Genomic DNA, 22,111 nt, shown 5'->3' with positions numbered 1-22,111 from the left:
ACTCTTTTTACGGATAATTGCGAACACAACGACAGATTAATCGTACATTTATTTCGCAAAATTTTTCCTCGCTAAAACAAGAAGCGTGTTAAGATAGTTAACTAGCTCACATCATATTCAATACAGTAATTTTAATAACATACTTTTATGTATCGTTTATAATTTTTGTATTTGTAATATCAATTTATATGAAGAATTATACTAATAATAAATGTGTGAAACTTTTTACTTGAAACTTTTTGTACATTATTTACCCGTTACTTTATAGCGAAATAATAATTTGAGCTTTAAAAAACTTTAGCGTAATTTACGTAACCATGAATATTTTTGTAACTCTTTTAATTTTTCATAATAGCAACATTATCTTATATAAAGCATACATATTTTACTCGAAAAAAAACAGTCGTTCTCTTTCTTTCCCTCCTGCCCATCAGAAACCTTCCCATCCACACACGCACGTTCCAGTTCACCTCTCCCAGCCTGCATCGTCATACGAACAACAAAATGCATAACACCATCCCTGTGTAATCTCTTAGACCTTTTCAAACATTTTTTGACCATAATTATCAGCGATGGTTTCTTCGACGGGGCAGAACCTATGCGTACCCAATTTATTACCCATTTTTTTTAACCCCCCACTGTCATGTCATTATTACTCTAATTAAATATAATATTGCATAATCTTTTTCTTATTATCTATTTCTACCCTATTTATCGAAGATTTCCTTCGGCGCGACAGATCCTATGCAAACACGTTTTGTTACCCCTATTTTTTTGGGTCCCCGATGGGTCAGGACCGAATTTCCCCCCGCCATTCCGTCTGGCGACAATGTCGAGTGGTGGGGGTATGGCGACAGTGGTCGAGTGGTGGGGGTATGGCGACAGGGGCCGAGTGGTGGGGGTTTGTTTTGACGGGCCATACCTGCCCACTTACTACTCGTCCAAAATATGCGACAATTAAGTGGTAAGCTATTTTCTGGAAATTTTTTAAAACTATTGTCTGCGCAAATCGATGCTCTGACTAAAAACAAACGTGGAAGAAGATATGATTCCGATTTCAAGCAATTTGCGTTATCTTTATTTTTTTCAAGTCCGCGTAATTATAGAGAGTTGTTAAAAAGCTTTGCTTTATCTTCAATACGCTCTCTACAGTTATTTACACAATCCTGGAATATTATACCCGGTATAAATGATAAAATTTTTGATGCGCTAACTGTTCTCTTACAATCATTAGCACCAATTGAAAGACATTGTATATTGTGCATTGATGAGATGAGTTTAAAATCTCATTTATTTTATAATGTATCGCAGGATAATATTATTGGTTTTGAAGATACGGGTGACGTAAAATTACATAAACCTGCGAAAAGTGCTTTACTTATCATGGCACGTAGTATTGCAGGAAATTGGAAATTTCCCGTTTTTGTTTTATAGAAACAACATGTCGGAGCATTGTTTTAAAAAATATTATATTTGATATTATTATAAAATTAAGAAATTCTGGTGCTGTCGTGCATGCATTGGTTACAGACATGGGATCTAATTTTATACAGCTATCCCGTGAGTTAGGTATTTCTACAGAAAATTCAACATTTTTAGTTAATGAAGAGGAAGTATTTTATATTTTTGATACTCCTCATTTAATGAAAGCAACTCGTAATAATTTAATGAAATATAATTTTAAATTTGATGATAATAAAGTTGCTTCATGGAGTCATATAGTTGATTTTTATAATAGAGATTCTAAACAATGGATAAGAATGGCTCCTAATTTAACTAAATGTCATATTGAACCAACTTCCTTTCAACGAATGAAAATAAAATATGCTGTTCAAATATTTAGCAATCGGGTAGCTACAGGCATGTGTACGCAAATGTCGTTTTCTCCCAAGTGAAGCAGTTGGCACAATAGATTTTATTGATAAATTAAATAAATTATTTGATATTTTAAATTCATCCGCGTTAAATAATCCAAAAGAATATGGAGAAGTTTATAATGGTAGTGAGAAACAAATAGAGTTCTTAGAAAAAATGTTACATGTTTTCAAACATATTACAATAATTAATGCCAACGGTTTACGTGTTAATGTACATATTAAATGCTTTCAATGCTGGCAGATTACAATTAAAGGTATAATGCAGTTATGGGATAAAAAATTAAAATCTTTAAATTTTCCTTATCTTCGAACACGAAGAATTAATCAAGATTGTGTCGAAAATTTCTTTGGTGCTATTAGGCAACAAGGTGGTAATTCTCTGAATCCGACACCAATTCAATTTATGCGTGCTTTTAAAAAATTGCTTAGCATTAAATTTTTACAGCATTCAGAAACTCAAAATTGTGCTCAGGATAATGACCAAATGTTAAATTTTATTAAAAAGCCATCAAGTTCAAATCAAAATACAAATTTTATACCATCTTTGCCACGTAAAATTTTAGATATCCCAAATCATGATTATTATTCCATGGATCTGCCAGAAGAAAATGCATTTACATATGTGTGCGGATTTTTAATTAAAAAGTGTATTGAAATTCATTCCTGTAATGCATGTACAATATATGTAAATGAAAATAAGGCTGTCTTAGATGATACTACATTATATTGTTCATTTCGAGCTTATTCTAATGAAGAGAATAATTTATATGGAAATTTAAACATACCAAGTAGCAATTTTTGTTTTTACATTCATCAATTAGAAGAATTATTTGTAAAAAATTTTGAAAATAATTGTTTTAAGAAAAATATTGGCAATTACCTTTTTCAATTAGCACAAACTGTAACTTTTGAACCGCCATGCCCAGATTTTCCTACAAATTTTTTGATAAAATTATTTTTACGTATGCGTATATATTTTACATTATCACAGCATAATAAATCATGCAAAAGTATTAGTAGGAAGAATAGAAAACTTTTAAATGTTTTACATTTATAAATCTTTTTTTTTTAATGTTTATATAAAATATAATGATAAAATTATATTTTATGATATTAAATTATATTATGATATTAACTGTACAGTCTTATTTTCATAATTTAAATTTGTGTTAATTGTGTGTTGATTGCGTTTTAAATTAAATACTAATAATTTTATTTATTTTGCATATTAATTGCATTTAATAATAGTTAAGTTTGCTAATTAACAATGTATTATAATTTTAGTGCATATCTTTTCTAACATTTATATATTAATATTATATTTATTAATAGCGTTTTCGGTTCTATAATTTCATGCGTTGACTTATGCTATTTTCTATGTCTATTGTTTGTCTATAATTTCATGCGTTCATTTATTCTATTTTCTGTCTATTGTTTGTCATTCTATTTTTGCACTGACTCTATTATTGTTTTATTATTTGCATGAGTGTGTTTCTATGTCATTCTATATTTTCTATTGCATTGATTCTATTATATTGTTTTATGATTTGCATGAGTGGTGTGTATGTTATATTTTATGTGCATTTCATACAAAATAGTCTATAATTCAATATTACATGTTTATTTAGCTTAATATAATTATTATTTTTTCTTATAATCTTATATTTATAATATATATTTTATATTTTATATTTATTTAGGATGAGCATAAGTTGCTGTCATCAAGATATATCATATAATACAAGCAGGTAAAAAATTGAAGAAGACAATTAAACTTAATTTTGTATATTATTATTAAGATCATTAATGTTTTATGTTTATACTGTACATGCATGTTACAATGTATTTTAATTTTTGTAGGACGCTTTCTTGTTTCTCTTTTTTTTCTCCCTCTCTGATTCATACTGAGGTGGATCGAGTAGTGGAGGTATGATTAGGTGAGAGATTTGAAAGAGAAAAAGTATAAGTTTCCTTAATTTATTGCGATACAAGTACATATAATTTATTGTACATTTATAGTATATTATAATATTTTTAAATAAAATATAAAAATTATAGTTACGCACTGTGTGTGTGTGTGGCTTATTCAATTTTCCTAAAATACTTGTTATAAAAAATATATTTAATATACAACTATTTATTATAATAAATATATTTAATAAATAACTATGATTTTTTATATTTATTTATTTGCTTTAATATATGGATTTTAATTAAAAGTCTATGTTATCATGTTAAATTTTTTTAATTATTGCTTTTAATTTTAAACTTAAATATTTATATTGTGTTAAATATATGTGTATACATTAATATGTAAATATATGAATGTTGAGAAAGAGAGAGAGAGAGAGAGAGAGAGAGAGAGAGAGAGAGAGAGAGAGAGAGAGAGAGAGAGAGAGAGAGAGTGTGTATGTATGTGTATGCGGGGAAAATGTATCGCGAATGCATTCGCGCTTCGCTATGAACGCGCCATTAAATCCGAGTGATTAACGCACTCGAATTCTGCGCGACGACACGCATTATCCGCCTGTGCGCCAATCGCACCGCCGGCGCGCCCCGCTACGCGCACAGCAGCGCGCGTTTCGCGCGCCAAATATCGTCGCCTTCGATCGCTCACGGGTAACCGTCCCGTGAGCGAAAAACAATAAACGGTGAAAAACAAACGGTTTTGTCCTCCGACATTCGAGAGGATTCCATATCTTTGTGTAACGAGAATCACAAATACGATGATTCTCGCCTCGGAATCTTCTCGAAGGTCGGCGGGATAGAACCGTTTGCCCGCTGCCTGTATGTTCACTCGTCTAGTCAGCTTTCACGCGCACAGACCGAGATTCTTTCGCTGTTTTCTTCTCCTTTGTTCGAGCTTCTCGCGGACAGTAACTTTTTTCGTGCGGTTGCACTTCCAGCGATCGTCGCACTGCTTGTCGCGATAAAGGTGCATCGCGCTTGCATCCTGTATATATATATATATTGTGTAATTTTCTTGTAAATATAGTGCCGTGGGTTTTTTTTCTTCGTGTAAATCCTGTGTTCTTTTTTCTTCCGTTGTGTCGTTGCACTACCTCTGCGTCCTCTGGACTCAATCGTGTCCGCGCTAAAACCGCTATCTACGCGCTTTAAGATTCCGCACATCTTTTTGGTCCTTCGAGCCGGATATCTTTCGCGCTTCCGTCGCAACCGGCACTCGTGCGTGTATTCGCCATTAGCGGATGTGGACATCGGACAGTGAGTCGAGTGCCATGACGAACGACGACATGGAGCAGATGATCGATGACCAGCACGAGATCTACGGTCGTATCTCCCGTTCTCTCGACAACCTGAAGAAGATCGGAGCAGCCAAGCTCTCATTGAACAGCGTGCACGCAGCTATACGCCTCCTGGACGAGAAGTGGTCCGCTTTTTCAGAACAGCACAAACAGCTTCGTGCGGAGTTCTGGAAGGAGCTGAAAAACCACTCATATCAAACAGAGGACTTTTTCAGCGTAGTGGAGGTCGCATACCTCCAACAGCGTACAGAGCTGGGTGAAGTAGAGCGGAGACTCACCGTGCCGTCGGAGACAGTACCTGCCGAGCGGGCGCGAGACCCCGCTACGTCGCGCAAATCTCTGCCTCGGATGCAGCTGCCGCAGTTCTCTGGCAAGTTCGAGGATTGGCCGTCGTTCCGAGATCTGTTCCGTTCGATGGTGATTGAGGAGCCATCCTTGTCCAAGGTCGACCAGTTTCAGTACCTGAAGACAAGCGTGAAGGGTGATGCAGAACACCTGATCAAAAACTTACCCACCACGGGGGACAACTTCGAGCGTGCTTGGGACATGCTGATCTCTCATTTCGAGAACAAGCGACTCTTGGTGAGGGCTTACCTGAACGCATTCACCTCGCTGCAGCGGATGAAGACCCCCTCAGCCGCCGGACTCCGCCGTATTTTTCATTGCGTCCTCACGACCGTTGGCGCTCTGGAGGGTATTGACAGACCAATTAACGACTGCACCGACCTCTTCGTACACCTTGTAGTCGAGCTTCTGGATAGCGAGACCAGACGTGAATGGGAAAGCTCACTCGGCAGATCATCCGATCCTCCCTCGTACGAGACGCTTCGTGAGTTCCTCCAGGAGCAACTAATGACACAGGATGTACTTCTGTCCGTCGATGCAGAGTCTCGCAGCAAGACGTCCAAGCCGTCGGAGAAGACCAGCCGCTCTGTCCGTGCCAACCACGTGGGAGGAAAAGGGGTCGATCCTAATCGCAGTTGCCCTCTGTGCAAAAAGGATCACTTTATCGCCTACTGCGACCTTTACAAAAGGAAGACGACTCAGGAAAAACGAGAGGTAGTCGGTACTCACCAGCGTTGTTGGAACTGCCTCGGACGACACCTTCTGGGAGCCTGCTCTTCCACAAAGGTATGCGGCAAGTGTTCGGGCCGCCACCACACGACCTTGCACGAGGCATTCGCCGTCGCCGCGTTAGCCGCCAGTGCACCCAGTGCATCCGCGACAGTGCTCGTTGCCGAACACCCACCCGCGGAATGCGGGCCCGTGTTACTCGCGACCGCTCGTGTGCTGGTGACTGATCGTGTCGGAGCCCGCCACGTCGTGCGGGCGCTCGTGGATACGGGAGCCGAGACGTCGCTGATCGCGGAGTCGCTGGCGCAGCGGCTTCGCCTGCCACGAACTCCATCTGCTGTGGCCATCTACGGGGTAGGTGGCATCCAGTCGGGCGTCTCTCGCGGTCGGGTTACGCTCGCCGTCACCTCTCGCGACGGGCACTTCACGCTCGCCGTCTCGCCGCTTGTGTTACCGCGGCTGTCCGTCTACAGCGGTCCGTCGAGGAGTGAGATTCGTGCGTGGCCTCACCTCGACGGCCTCGAACTCGCGGATCCTGACTACCGTCGTCAGGACCCCGTGGAACTCCTACTCGGTGCAGACGTGTATCTGGACCTCGCCTTGCCAGAACTCTTACGCGGAGCGCCTTGCGAACCCGGTGCCCAGCGAATTCGCTTCGGCTGGGTGCTGATGGGTACTACCGGAGCCGGTCACGTCGCGACCCCGGTTTCGGCGCTGCAGTGCTCCACTGACGCCGACCTCAGTGAGTTAGTGCGCCGCTTCTGGGAGGCGGAGGAGCCTCCACGCGCACCGATGCCGCTGACCTCCGATGAAGCGGCGTGCGAAGAGCATTTCTCGCGTACGTGCGAGAGACTGGCCGACGGGCGCTATCAAGTGCGCCTGCCCGTTCGTCGCGAGCTGCCCGACTTGACCCACACTCGCCGAGCCGCGCATCGTCTCTTGGAGGTCATGGCGCGTCGGTTCACGCGCGACAACGACTTCGGGAATCGGTACCGCGCCTTCATGGACGACTACGCCGCGCTCGGACACATGGCGCCGGTCACCTCCTCACCGTCGACTCCAGGAGCACCGACGTGCTATCTTCCACACCACGGCAATGCGAGGCTCCGGACCCGACGCCAAGATCCGAGTGGTGTTTAACGGCTCGTCACGCACCATGGAAGGTGCGTCTCTCAACGCCTCTCTGCACGTCGGGCCTAACCTACTGCCGGCGCTGGCGGACATCCTCACTCGTTGGCGCAGCTATCGCTTCGTCTTCGTTGCCGATGTGGAGAAAATGTACCGCCAAATCTTGGTACATCCTGCGGACCGGGACCTCCAGCGCATCCTGTGGGGAGAGAAACCGACTGTAGACTATCATCTTAACACAGTCACATACGGGTTGGCGAGCGCACCGTATCTCGCAATACGCGTACTCCGCCAGCTCGCCGACGACGAGGAATCGAGATTCCCGCTCGCGGCCAACACGCTAAGACGAAACGTCTATATGGACGACATACTCACCGGGGCTGACGACTTGGTGACCGGCCGGCAGCTAGCAGATCAGGTGTCGGCGCTCTGCATGGCGGGCGGCTTTCCTCTGCGCAAATGGGCCGCCAATCACGACGCACTCCTGGAAGACGTCCCAATCGAACATCGGTTGCAGCAAATCGGCAATGCGCAGCTCCCGTCGGCAGAGCACTCCGTCCTGGGCCTGCGGTGGAACCCTGTAAGCGACGACTTCGCGCTAGTCATACAGCGGGTCCCGCATACTATCCCGACGAAGAGGTCTGTCTTGTCGCAAACGGCACGACTCTTCGACCCGTTGGGTTGGCTGGCGCCGATCATCGTCCGAGCCAAGCTCCTGGTGCAAGCAGCGTGGCTCCAGCATCTAGATTGGGACGCCCCGCTGGCCGACAAAGAAGCCGCCGCCTGGATCAAGCTGGAAGAAGAGTTGCCGATGTTAGAGGAGGTCCGATTGCCGCGCTGGTTCGGCTGCGGCATCCCCGCGGATACCTTGGAGCTCCATGGATTCTCGGACGCCTCGGAGCTAGCCTATGCCGCCGTCGTCTACCTGCGGACCAGCGGTGCCGCTTCCACCATCAACCTGGTCGCCGCTCGGACAAAGGTCGCGCCGCTGAAACGCGTCTCGCTTCCTCGCCTGGAGCTCTGCGCCGCAGCCTTATTAGCCAATCTGGCCGAGCATGTCCGAGGCCTACTGGATCTGCCATCTTCAGCGGTGCATCTCTGGACTGACTCCACGGTCACTCTCGGCTGGGTGCGTGGGCATCCTGCAAAGTGGAGCACATACATAGCAAACCGAGTCAGCGAGATTCAGCGAGCAAATCCGGATGCAACCTGGCGCCACGTACCTGGCCGAGAAAATCCTGCTGACTGCGCTTCCCGAGGGATCTCACCGAGCGAACTGGTAGGACATCCGCTGTGGTGGCGAGGTCCGTGCTACCTCCGGGAAACCCGAGATGCCTGGCCAGCGGACCCTGGATCCATCAACGACGAGGACCTGCCGGAGCGACGACCACCTCGATGCTTCGCGGCCACCCAAGAGCGAGAGCCGGATGAGCTCTTACGCTTCTCCAGCCTCCGCCGCCTGCTTCGTGTCTCGGCCTGGCTTTGGCGCTGGCGAGGTCAACACCTTCGAGCAGCTAGCGGACAGGCCGCGCCCACGTTCCTGAGTCCAGGGGAATTGGAGGCGGCGTTGGCACGCTGGATCCGAGTGGCACAGCGGCTGAGCTTCCACTCGGAGCTGAAGGTCATCCGCGCCAGGGAGTCCTTGCCGGGTCGCAGTCCGCTCCGCAAGCTAACTCCGACGATCGACGCTGAGGGCATCCTGCGAGTGGGGGGCCGCCTAAAACATTCGCTTCTCGACGCGGATCAGCGTCATCCCATTATATTACCAGCTGAGTCTCACCTGCCTGGTGATCGACGCTTGTCACCGACGCACGTTGCACGGAGGGGTCCAGTCCACGTTGGCTAACATCCGGCAGCGCTTCTGGATCCCGAGGGCCCGCCAGCTGGTGCGCCGTCACATACACCGATGTCCTCCATGCGTCCGATGGCGGGCGGCCACTCCGCAGCCGATGATGGGGAGTCTGCCGAAGGCGCGAGTTACACCAAGCCGACCATTTCAGCACACCGGCGTTGACCTTGCGGGTCCCATCTGGCTCCGAGCTTCAAGAGGCCGAGGTCACAAGGCTTTTAAGGGGTTTTTGGTGATCTTCGTGTGTTTCAGCTCTCACGCCGTGCACTTGGAGGCCGCCAGCGACTACTCCGCCGAGGCCTTTCTCGCGGCATTCCGTCGGTTCGTGTCGCGCCGTGGACTGTGCACCGCGGTGTACAGTGACTGCGGCACGAACTTCGTGGGCGCGGACCGACAGCTCCGGGAGTTGTTCAGAGCAGCCAGCCGCGAGGCCAGCACCATCATCGGGCGCCTCGCCGACGAGGGGATAAGGTGGGCCTTCAACCCACCCTCAGCGCCCCACTTCGGTGGGCTCTGGGAGGCGGCCGTGAAGGCCACCAAGCACCACCTGCGCCGGACGATCGGGGAGTCGAAGCTGACCTTCGAGGAGCTCTCAACGCTCCTTGCCGAGGTCGAGGCCTGCCTAAACTCGAGGCCGCTCCAGGCCTTGACGGACGATCCAGAGGACCTCAATGCGCTGACGCCGGGGCACTTGTGGGAGGCCCTCTCCTGGCCATCCCGGAGCCGTCGCTGTCGGGCGTGAATTCCAATCGGCTGACCCGGTGGCGCCTGCTCCAGCAGATGCGCGACCACCTATGGCAACGTTGGACCAGGGAGTACTTGCAGGGACTGACCCCCCGGCCAAAGTGGTGGGCCACGCGCGGAGCCATCCAGGAGGGTCAGCTGTGCATCGTCAAGGGCGAGAGTACCCCACCGTGCCGCTGGCCGCTCGCCCGGATCACGCGTCTGCATGCCGGCGACGACGGCCGCGTACGCGTTGTGGAGGTTCGGACCTCCGGCGGCAACCTGACTCGTCCGGTAGTAAAAATAGTACCGCTGCCGTCGACCATCGCCGCGGACACCGACTCGCCGTCGTAGGGCACGTGCCCCGCGATCCTCCCGCGCCGTTTGCTCCATCCGCGAGCACGGTCCTGTAAAAATAAATTTATATATATTTGTGTGCCGGTAACTGCAACTTACGGTCTAGTTGCTATATACTAATGTACTTACTGTCATACCGCAACCGGATCTCTGCCTTCGATGCTCTCACTTCTCACGTTTTCTTCGCACACGGGGCTCCTAACCTCGAACTGTCAGCGCTCGACAGTAAGCCATACCCACACCTCTATCGACGATTGCATCGACGCGTCGATGGATTCACGCCGGTTAATCAATACGAGAATCGAGGGGTCGGTCGTCGTTCGTATCTCGACGACGGCGGGCGGGATGTTGAGAAAGAGAGAGAGAGAGAGAGAGAGAGAGAGAGAGAGAGAGAGAGAGAGAGAGAGAGAGAGTGTGTGTATGTGTATGCGGGGAAAATGTATCGCGAATGCATTCGCGCTTCGCTATGAACGCGCCATTAAATCCGAGTGATTAACGCACTCGAATTCTGCGCGACGACACGCATTATCCGCCTGTGCGCCAATCGCACCGCCGGCGCGCCCCGCTATCGCGCACAGCAGCGCGCGTTTCGCGCGCCAAATATCGTCGCCTTCGATCGCTCACGGGTAACCGTCCCGTGAGCGAAAAACAATAAACGGTGAAAAACAAACGGTTTTGTCCTCCGACATTCGAGAGGATTCCATATCTTTGTGTAACGAGAATCACAAATACGATGATTCTCGCCTCGGAATCTTCTCGAAGGTCGGCGGGATAGAACCGTTTGCCCGCTGCCTGTATGTTCACTCGTCTAGTCAGCTTTCACGCGCACAGACCGAGATTCTTTCGCTGTTTTCTTCTCCTTTGTTCGAGCTTCTCGCGGACAGTAACTTTTTTCGTGCGGTTGCACTTCCAGCGATCGTCGCACTGCTTGTCGCGATAAAGGTGCATCGCGCTTGCATCCTGTATATATATATATTGTGTAATTTTCTTGTAAATATAGTGCCGTGGGTTTTTTTTCTTCGTGTAAATCCTGTGTTCTTTTTTCTTCCGTTGTGTCGTTGCACTACCTCTGCGTCCTCTGGACTCAATCGTGTCCGCGCTAAAACCGCTATCTACGCGCTTTAAGATTCCGCACAATGAATATATTTGATGTGATTCTTTTGCTATCTCTGTTATGTCAAGTATAAATTATTATTTCTTTAATATTTATAATTGTTATATAATATTTTATATTTTTTTATATATTTATTTTTGTCTATATTTTATATATTTTATAGATTATATTATTAACAACTTGATCTTATATATACATAATTTTTATTAAAATTAATTTATTTTATATATTATATATAAAGTAATGTACTAAAAAGAGCAAAAATGAGGAGAGAGTGAGATAAAAGTTCAGTTGGCAATACTGGTTATACTCGCTGATTTCACGCATGCGCACTCCATTTTATGTTACACAAACATCAAAGGTGCCGACAGAGAGTTGCGCTACTGTATATACTGTGTTATGATGGTACCATCAGCATACCAGCGTACAAATTTTTTGATCTGATATACGTAAAATGATTCCGCGCCGTATGGGGTCCGCGGCTTAAAAATTGTAATTTTTAATATTTTATAACGAGCCAAAAATTAATCATTTATATATTTCAACAGTACATTGCCTGCACATTATGATGGTACCATCAGCATACCAGCCTACAAACTTTTTGATTTAATATACGTAATATAATTGTGCGAAGTATGAAATCCGCGGCTTAAAAATTCTAATTTTCCATATTTTAAAACGAGCCAAAAATTAATTGTATATATATTTCAACAGTACATTGCCTGCACATTACGATGGTACCATCAGCATACCAGCGTACAAATTTTTTGATCTGATATACGTAAAGTGAGTCCGCGCCGTATGGGGTCCGCGGCTTAAAAATTGAATTTTTTAATATTTTATAACAAGCCAAAAATTAATCATTTATATATTTCAACAGTACATTGCCTGCACATTATGATGGTACCATCAGCATACCAGCATACAAACTTTTTGATTTGATATACGAAAAATAAATTCGCGCCGTATGGGGTCCGCGGCTTAGAAATTTTAGATTTCATTATTTTAAAACGCGCCGAAAATTATTTGTTTATATATTTTAACAGTAAATTACCTGCACATTATGATGGTACCATCAGCATACTAGCCTACAAACTATTTGTTATTATATAGATTTTCAGTACTGGCAGTGTATATCGGAACATGCCCTACATTGTAAAATCCTTAATATATGCAATGACGCTTTCTTATTTATATACCTGTATTGTTTAGAAATAGTATATTACAATTTTCTTCGTTCTTCAACTGGAATATAATAAATTTATGTAGGTGTATTTAACAATTATCTGAAATTACTCTCATTGTTTTAAACTCTCTTTTAATTGACACAATTTCTCAAAATCTTTATTTGTATGTATCATTTGGTAAAATTAATAATTTATTGCTATAATAGTATATGTACTTGATAAATCTTGTTTTTTGTTTATAAAAAAATAAAATAAAATATACTATCACTTATAACATTTTTGCCTACAGCTAATAATCAGTTGACATTATGAAATAGAGTTAAAAATAATTTTCGAAACTTTCGAGAAAAATTTTATTCGTTCGATTGATTGTTCAAGTGGATAATACACAAGTGTGTATGGGTATGTGTGTACTTATTTAAAAAATAATTTTAATTTTTTTGGATATTTAATTTTAACGTTTTATTTGTTTCTGATCTGTGTCTTTTGTCAGAGAATAAACCTCTATATATTTTATATATATATTTCTAATGTTCGTCATTTTAGAAAAATTCTGTCTTTTCTGCAAGATATTCTCGATAGTTTGTCATTGTTTTCCGAAGAATGGCGATTGAATACATCAACATACATGCTTTTGAATTTCAACCCAGATTTTAACCCGGGTTAAAAAGAACAAATGCACAACTTTAGCGCCAATGTCTTATAATTTATTCTTAATCAATATTTCGCGAACTGTGGCATCGTTTGGATAATGTTTTTCTAACATTTTGTTTGGCATATAATGAGTATTTTCATATTTATAGAAATATCTACCAATCTCTGAATTATTTATCCATTTCGAGGTGCATATCGATATAGCGTCTAAAATAAAAAATAATAAAAAATGAAATAAAGATATAATATAAAAGTACTATATAATACAAATAATATAAATAAAAATATCACAGAATATATCAATATTAAGTATGATCAAGCATTTAATAATACTCGTACATTGTGGGACATAACACAGTTTTTCATTATGAGTTAACAAAACGTAGTATGGTTGCACTTTCCAATCATCGATGTTATATTTCTTCACATATTCGTTTTTAACATCATTTAAAATACAATATGTTTTTTGATATCGAAAGCGTTCAATTTGGCATGTGTTGTGCCATCCAATTATGACATCGACAAGATTTTTATATATATTTTCTTGGTTAAATTTATGCTATATATTTTGATTTGTTATTATACAGTGTTTTATTACGACACACTAATATCTTATGATGCATGTATACTATCTACGTTTATATACATATCATACATATTATCTATTTTTTATACTAATTTTATAATATTAATATAAAATATTTCACGCACGTTAATGTTTCTCTTTTAATTAAAATATAAATTTTCGTATAAAATAATTACTTTCTGTGTTTTCGAGTTTGCTTTTGAATTACACAAAACACGAAATATCACCTTATTAACAGTTTTATTATTATTATCACATTTTGCAGTTATCGATAATATACAGCGAAAAAATTATTTTTATATTTTTTTTTATATAGAAATTTGAAGATTTTATAAATCTTTTAAACCAGAACCGATTTTCTATCATCTTATAGCTTTTAGCTATAAATTAAAAAATTTACGCGATTTTATTGAAAAAGGTTGAATAAGCCATGTTTGAAACAACGTAGTATTTACAAAATTGTTGCAATTTTTGAAAAGATTAGGTACAAATTAATTTAAAAATTTCTTAAATTTTATTCATAAATTTTTTAAATGCCAGGATATTATTTCATATTTAAATGCCAGGATATCATTCGCCAAGTTTTTGCAAAATTCCTTTTTATAACAATCAAATAAAATAATAAAAATGTCCACATAAAAACTTACCTCTGACCAAACTTTTTCTTCTGGAGATTGCAATCGTCGGTTATGCAACGAAATTTCTTACACGTGGAACTAAAATTTACGATGTCCTCGATGCCGATTCTCGTTTTCCAGGATTAAAAAAATTGTCTCGATAGGTAAATTCATTATCGTAGTCATTATTATTAAAAAAATATAGCATAATATAAAAAAAGAAACTTGCAGTTTTAATTCTTAACAAATCGGTTGATATTATATGCATTAATTCCTATAGCCTTAGTCGAGAATACGTGGCTTGCTGCACTATGGTTAGCCATAGACTGAGACAACTTTATCACACACATTTTCTTTCTCACACATTCTTACCAGTCTCTCCTTTTCTCCTTCGCACGTTTCACAACGTCCCAGTTGTCCATAACTTCTACTATTCATACCGATATGATTCGATTATAGAACATGTAATAAATGATAAAATCGAATAATTAAAATAAGAATGTACTTCGTGATTCACATTAAATTTTTAATAAATAATTAATCTATATGTTGAAATGCAATGTATAATTGTATGTGAAATGTTTCAGAATTACTTATTGTAAGAGACACATTTATTTCGTTCGAGGCTTCAATGTTTGGTTTATAGAAAATCTAAAAATTATTAAATGTACATGCGTTATTTGTTTATTTCAACATTTACTATTTTCAAAAGTGAAGTTTATTTTACTAGAATAAATATTTTAATATTTTAACATATTCTTACATTTTCTAGAGAAATTTTATGTTTAATCGCAATAATATTAATCAATTATTTTTCATAAATTTATGAGCGGTCGGTAGTACACCATTTATTGAATTGGTACATTTAATGGAAAAAATTAAAATATAATATAATATTTGACCTTTTAAGCTTAGGAGACAACTTTGCATTACCTATACAACAAGAACATAAAAATGATCGCGTTAATTATGTACTAGATGTTGTTAAGAATTTTGAATTGAAGTGTACGAGTATTCCTACAGATCTAATTGAAACAACTAGAATTAATGTCGCTAATACTCTCCAAAAATTCTTACGGGAAAATAAACATGTCAATTATTTAGACAGATATATCCTCAATGCGGCGTCTTTGTCTAAAAGATATTTATATGAAAATAAAGATATTCTTGTCACTAGAGCAGATAAAGGTCAGACTACGGTCATTATGGACAAAAAAGACTATTATGAAAAGATGGAATTAATATTGAATGATGTATCGACGTATAAAAAGTTAAAGAAAGACCCGATAAAACGAATAACGAACAAAATAAACTCACTAGTTAAATCTTGGCGCAATAATGGCTTGATTGATGATAGGACTTACAAACATTTAAATTGTACCAATGGCAATATGCCACGTAGTTACGGTCTCCCGAAGGTTCACAAAACTGGTATGCCATTGAGAATTATAGTATCGTCACTTGGTAGTCCGTTATACAATGTTTCTGGTTATCTTCACAAAATATTACATAACTCAATCAAAAAACCAAAATCATATGTCAAAGATGGTTGGTCTTTTGTCAAAAATATTAAGGATACTTCTATGAATGATAATGATATAATGATATCGTTAGATGTTAGTGCGTTATTTACAAACGTTCCCAAAGAATTAGTGTTAAATGCTATTAAAAAACGGTGGAACGATATTACTAAGAACACAGATTTCAGTTTAACTCAGTTCCTATACGCAATAGAATTAGTCTTAGATTCAACCAGTTTTATTTTCAATGGTCAGTTTTTTGAACAAATTTTCGGCACACCAATGGGTTTCCCCCTATCACCTATCCTCGCTGATATGGTAATGGATGATCTTGAGACACAATGTTTAGAGTCGTTAAGTTTCACGGTATCTATATATTATAGATATGTAGACGATATATTCGCCATTATACCGCGTAAAAAATTGAGTGAGATATTAGTGACTTTCAATAATTACCACCAACGCCTGAAGTTCACGTATGAAATTGAGGTTGATTCGTCCATTAATTTTCTAAATACAACGATCACTCGCGTGGATAATATACTTATTAATAATTGGTACAGGAAACCTACTTCGTCTGGAAGATATATTAACTTTTTCTCTAACCATCCTCTAAAATATAAGATCAATACTATTTATAATCTTGTAGATCATGCAATTTTATTATCACATGATAGATTCCACCGTAGTAATATTGATTTAGTGTACGATATTTTACTTAACAATTGTTTCCCTAAACACATTATTAAACGACACATACAAAAAAGAATTCATTTTTTAAAAAATCGCAATCACAATAACGATATAGATTTGAACCAAGGGAAATTCGATAGGACGTCCTTTATGTCACTCCCATATGTTAAAGATACGAGTCAAGATTTATGTCGAGTTTTACGTGGAGTTGGTTTGAACGTCGTTTATAAAATTAATAAAAAATTAAATATGTTAATAAAACGCGGCAAAGACAATTTACATAAAGATGACTGAACGAATGTGGTATACAAATTAGACTGTAAAGATTGTAATGCATCATATATTGGACAAACTAAAAGACATTTAAGGACTCGTACGAATGAACATTTTAAAAATATTAAATTACATGAAACAAATCACTCTGTTATAAGTAAACACAAAATAAAATATGGACATGAATTTGATTGGACTAAACTCAATATATTACATAATGAGAAACATGTGCGTAAAAGAGAAATTGCTGAAATGTTCTACATCAAAAAATTTAAGAATACAATTAATCTTCAAAAGGACACTGAGAGCTTAAATAATATTTATGATAAAATAATAAAGGTCGTGTAATAAGTTTTCTAATATTGTTAGTTATTGACAAGGTTTCTTACTGACTTAACGTTCTCGCCTTTAATATTGACAACATTTGTGAGCGAATCTTTTGAACATGCTTATCTATTATTCACATTTATAACGTATGTACTCTTTTTCTATGCAGATTACTATCTTTAAGCCGTTTAGATTTATAAGTTTAATTTTCAATTGTATTATTTTAGTGTACTTGAAAAGGACCACAACCATATGGTCGAAACGTCGTAACTTTTAATAAAGTAAAAAATTTGTGCTAGTTTGGTCGATTATTTCAATATTGATCCTTTGATAATATAATATAATATTAAATATAGCACACATGCTCACAACGAAAAATTCAGTCAACATCATGAAATAGAGGCAACAATAATTTTCGAAGCTTCAGAAAGATGTTTCATTCCTTCGATTGATCGATCAAGTGAATAATACATAAGTGTGTGTGTGTGTGTGTAAATATTTATAAATAATTATAATACCACAATACAATTTTTTTTAATAATACATCTTAACTAATACATCCCAAATACTTTAACACATTATCTGTCTCTTTGTCAGAGAATAAACCTCTCTCTACATATATTTGGTATGTGCATCAATTTAGGATTCCATTCCTCTGCAAAATACAATGGTTTGTCATTGCTTTTCGAGAGATGGGGGTCAAATAGATCAATGTTTCTGATTTTCCACCTGGATTTCAACATCGGATCTTCGTCAAAAAGGGCAGAGACGCACAACTTCTGCACCATTCAAAGTATTATAATTTATTTCTACTTAATATTTCGCGAACGACTGCAGCATCGTTTGGATAATGTTTCTCCAGCATTTGGTTTGGCACATAGTGAGAATCTTTAAATTTACAGAAATAAATTCCTATATCTGAATTATCGATCCATTCCGTGCATACCGAAGTTATAGCGCCTAAAAATATAAAAATAAAAAATAAAATAAAAATATGCTACGTAATACAAATAATATAAATAAAAATGTCACAGAATATATAAATATAAAGTATGATGAAGCACTTAATAACTCGTACATTGTGGGACATAACACAGGTCATTATCAATTAACAAAACGTAGTATGGTTGCGACTTCCAATCGATGTTATATTTCTTCACATATTCTTCTTCAATATCATTTGGAGTGCAATATGTTTCCTGATATCGAAAGCGTTCAATTTGGCATGTGTTGTGCCATCCAATTATGACACCAGCAATATCTTTATGTCCATTATCTTCAATTTTATGCTTATGTGTAACAATCAATCCAACTCCATATTTTAAACTAGGCGATCTTTGGCAAAATGTTTCATTAGCTGGAGTACATGTTGACTGAAAAGTTAGTATAGTTGACGTTTCTTCATATTATGTAATTTATATAATGTAATAATTTGAATTAAAAATGATTATAATTAGTAAGATATATAATTAAATGTATAATTATTGCATATTAATTTGTTACAAGTAAATAATAAAATGTTTTTAATTCATAATATTTACAATAAGTGAATTGTCTTACCACATCATAGGAATTCATTGATGATGATATATATTCTACTCTGTGATGTGGATAATTGGGACCAAATATGTCGCTATTAAAATATGATCGCACAATTTTCATTGCCGAATTCCTCCCTGCCAAATTAAAAAAAATTGTTATTAAACATTAAATCACTTATGAAATATATCAATTTATAATAATAAATGTGCATCTTCGTAAAAATCGAATCATAAAAATGGAATTACTGAAACAATTACTTGAGAATATGGAAACTATTGAATATTCTCTTCTATATAAAAACAAAACAAAACAAGTCATATAATAGCTTTGCATATAAGTCTGCAAATATCCAAATTTTTATATTTTAAATGTGTGCTTGAATCGACATTTGACGAAGGAAAAAACCAGATTGAAAAAGAACAATTTATTTAAACAACGCTGTGCACACTTTAGCAGATAATAATGTAGAGACTATAATGCACACATTTTAATAAACAATATAATGTATCTTATGCATGTATTTTGCTTGTTATTTTAAATAGATTCTACAGACAAACGTTATAAATAATGTAAAGTCTATATGATGATATATAATCGAACCCTCATTTAATATAATTAAAATTTCGTTTTAATCGCAGTTTGGTAGCATTGAGAATAATTTATTAACATTTTTATTGCAGCCCCTTTTTATAAGTTATGATACTCAAACTACATAATAAGAATTTTACTAACTGAAACTGAAGTAACAATTAATTTTACATTTAATTTCAATTTTTCGTTCTATATATTTCTGTTTGAGTTGGAAATAATCATTTGTGAACAGTTTGTGAACAGATTGTTAAAATCACCAAAATTGTACATAAATAATTACTTATCAAGTCTGAAAATAATTCAGTCGGATTAATGTTATCTAGTCGATATTCTTTTAATCCACAAATCTTTAAATTATCTTCTGTCCAATTAAACGTGAAACATTCTGCACTTTCTGTACATTTTCTGTATATATAATAAAAAATATGTTTATGTAATATTTATGTAATGTGAAATGTATATGTGTAATGTTCGTTAAATTTGTTAATCTAATTGGAATTAATTTTTTTTTTTTTAATGAAAGCAAAGAGAAAATTTATTATTTATTTTAATTGTTTAATATATATATAATATATATTTTCTTGTCAATATATTAAATAAAATTGCCCTTCTTCCTAAGAAATCAATTTTCAATCTAAAATCTTCTTTAATATTTCTCTTTAATATTTCTTAAAATCAGATTATTCTTTTTTTAGAACTATTTTTCTTTTTCATCTACAGTCCAAAAGTTTCTCATTTTAAATCTCCAAGTAAAATCCTGATTATACTATTTATAAAAAGTACAAAGTAATCTCTTAATTGCTATATTCAAATAAAATTTATGAAATCCTTTACAGGATTCATACAAATTAAAAATTTTAAATTAAAAGTAAGTGAAAGCTATCGACATGGATAAATAAAAAAATATTATAAAAATAAAATTTAAATTAAATTCACGTAGAATTATCTAAAAAATGAAAATTATTTTTCTATTTATATATTTCTAAAGTTTAGTGACAAAAAATAATTTATCTTTAATTATTTTTATTATTTATAATACGATGTAAAATTTATAATATTAATGATGTTTACAAATCCCACACATTTTTTTTTAAACTGTATATATTTGAATATTAGCATGGATTGATTTCTGCGTTTAAGACGACTACCAAAAAAAAATTAAGACAATCTCAATGCTAAAATTTTATATATATTACCTTGATAGCCAAACCAAACAAAGATCACAACGTAGTAAATGGGATGATTTTGAATAATTTTGTGTTATTACAAAATATAAACCCAATCTTTTTGCAACGCAGAAATATATTGCCATCCAAAACACGTGTCGAAAATATAATTTTATCTCTTTAGTCTGTCGAAGAACAATAAATGTATAAATATAATAAACATAATTATAACTTCAATATAATAAAGAATTATAAAGAATTATAAAGAAATATAATATTTATGTTAGTTTTAATAATTATAATTTATGATAGATATTAAAAAAAACATTATATATAAAAAAAATATCATACCAACGACTTGTAATACGATGTGGTAAATATTTAATTTGGTTCCATCCACGATTCACAGGAATCCAAACTTGCAATAATTTCATCCAGTACACGCTTAATCGACCTTGCGTTTCTTTCGTTCCAGAAATTCTTATCAATATAATTATATCTCCAAATTGAAAATTGTTCAGGTGATATCGATAATATTGGATGTTGAGGATATTCATCTTTCAAAAATTTTAATACTTTTTGCACGATTATGTCTATGAATTTATCTACAAGCACATCAGTAACATATTTATCGGAATGATACCGTTGTAACGTGACAATTAAGTAGATATACTATACCGGTTCTAACCCAGGTCCTCTGAGGGGGGTGCGGGGCGCGGGGGGTTCCCAGGGCGAGGGGTATGACGTCACGCGGGGTGGGGGTATCTCGGAGGCGCGGGGGCTGACGTCACGCGGGTGGAGGGGGATGTTTCGACAAAGGAGAGGGGGTCTAAGCATGTTCGGCAACTGATTATCTTTGTGATTTATGGCTACCCGAAGCCATAAAACTATGTTTTTCATTTTATGGACATTTTATCATTAGGAAAGGAATGAAGATTTTAGGGCCGACGCTGCGACGAACATGTCAAACGTTATTTATAGGGGTGCAAATGTAAAAGCGTTGATGTTCGGCAGCTTTGTACCCTCGCGGAAAATCGGTCGTAAACGAGAGCGAAACATCTTCCTTAATATTTTTTTAAGGAAGAATGCAACGTATCGGCGCCAACGTTCGGCAGTTTTGTACCCTAGCAGAAAATCGATCGTAAACGAGAGCGAAACATTTTCCTAAATATCTTTTAAGGAATAATTGCGATAATTTTGAGAGGGATGGGGGTTGAAGCTTATGAAGAGAGAGTCTGTCTCCACATCAAAAAGTCTCGAACAGTCGCCGAGCGAAGTGTCACCGAGCGAAGTGAATAAAGTGTTGTGAATCAATAATTTACGTGAATTCTAAAAGTACTACAATCATGTCTGAAACATATAGAACATTTACATTGGCTGTTTTAAAGAAAGAAGATGCATGGGGGTATAAAGTTGAACCATGGAATTTCCTTCCGCCAGTGAATTCGGTTGTGGAGTTTGTAAAAAATCGCGAAATTGGTCGACAAAATCCTCGAACTGCGATTCTGCATTATCATCTACGAAATCATGAATGCGTTGCACTAGGGGAGTGCGTTTGTAAAAAATG

The 22,111-nt window shown here is 38.1% G+C and overlaps 1 protein-coding gene and 2 long non-coding RNA genes across 3 annotated transcripts; 1 reads left to right on the top strand and 2 right to left on the bottom strand.

The window, feature by feature from the left end:
- Window positions 1-5,904: 5,904 nt before the first annotated feature.
- On the bottom strand, window positions 5,905-6,508 carry LOC145946841 (uncharacterized). Its single transcript, XR_014427086.1, has 3 exons — window positions 6,218-6,508; window positions 5,994-6,130; window positions 5,905-5,955 (listed from the first exon to the last, which is right to left on the bottom strand). It is a non-coding gene; the product is annotated as an uncharacterized LOC145946841 (long non-coding RNA).
- Window positions 6,509-7,754: 1,246 nt separating this feature from the next.
- On the bottom strand, window positions 7,755-9,111 carry LOC145946838 (uncharacterized). Its single transcript, XR_014427084.1, has 3 exons — window positions 8,569-9,111; window positions 8,213-8,487; window positions 7,755-8,138 (listed from the first exon to the last, which is right to left on the bottom strand). It is a non-coding gene; the product is annotated as an uncharacterized LOC145946838 (long non-coding RNA).
- Window positions 9,112-9,297: 186 nt separating this feature from the next.
- LOC145946813 (uncharacterized) lies at window positions 9,298-9,936 on the top strand. Its single transcript, XM_083056569.1, has one exon. The coding sequence runs from the start codon at window positions 9,298-9,300 to the stop codon at window positions 9,934-9,936; it is 639 nt and encodes a 212-aa protein (XP_082912695.1).
- Window positions 9,937-22,111: the final 12,175 nt, after the last annotated feature.

The sequence above is a fragment of the Prenolepis imparis genome, unplaced genomic scaffold (genome assembly GCF_030444845.1).
Source record: "Prenolepis imparis isolate NDT839.2.m4 unplaced genomic scaffold, iyPreImpa1.0 SCAF_23, whole genome shotgun sequence".
Lineage (NCBI taxonomy): Eukaryota > Metazoa > Arthropoda > Insecta > Hymenoptera > Formicidae > Prenolepis > Prenolepis imparis.
This window is presented reverse-complemented; position numbering and strand designations above follow the sequence as displayed.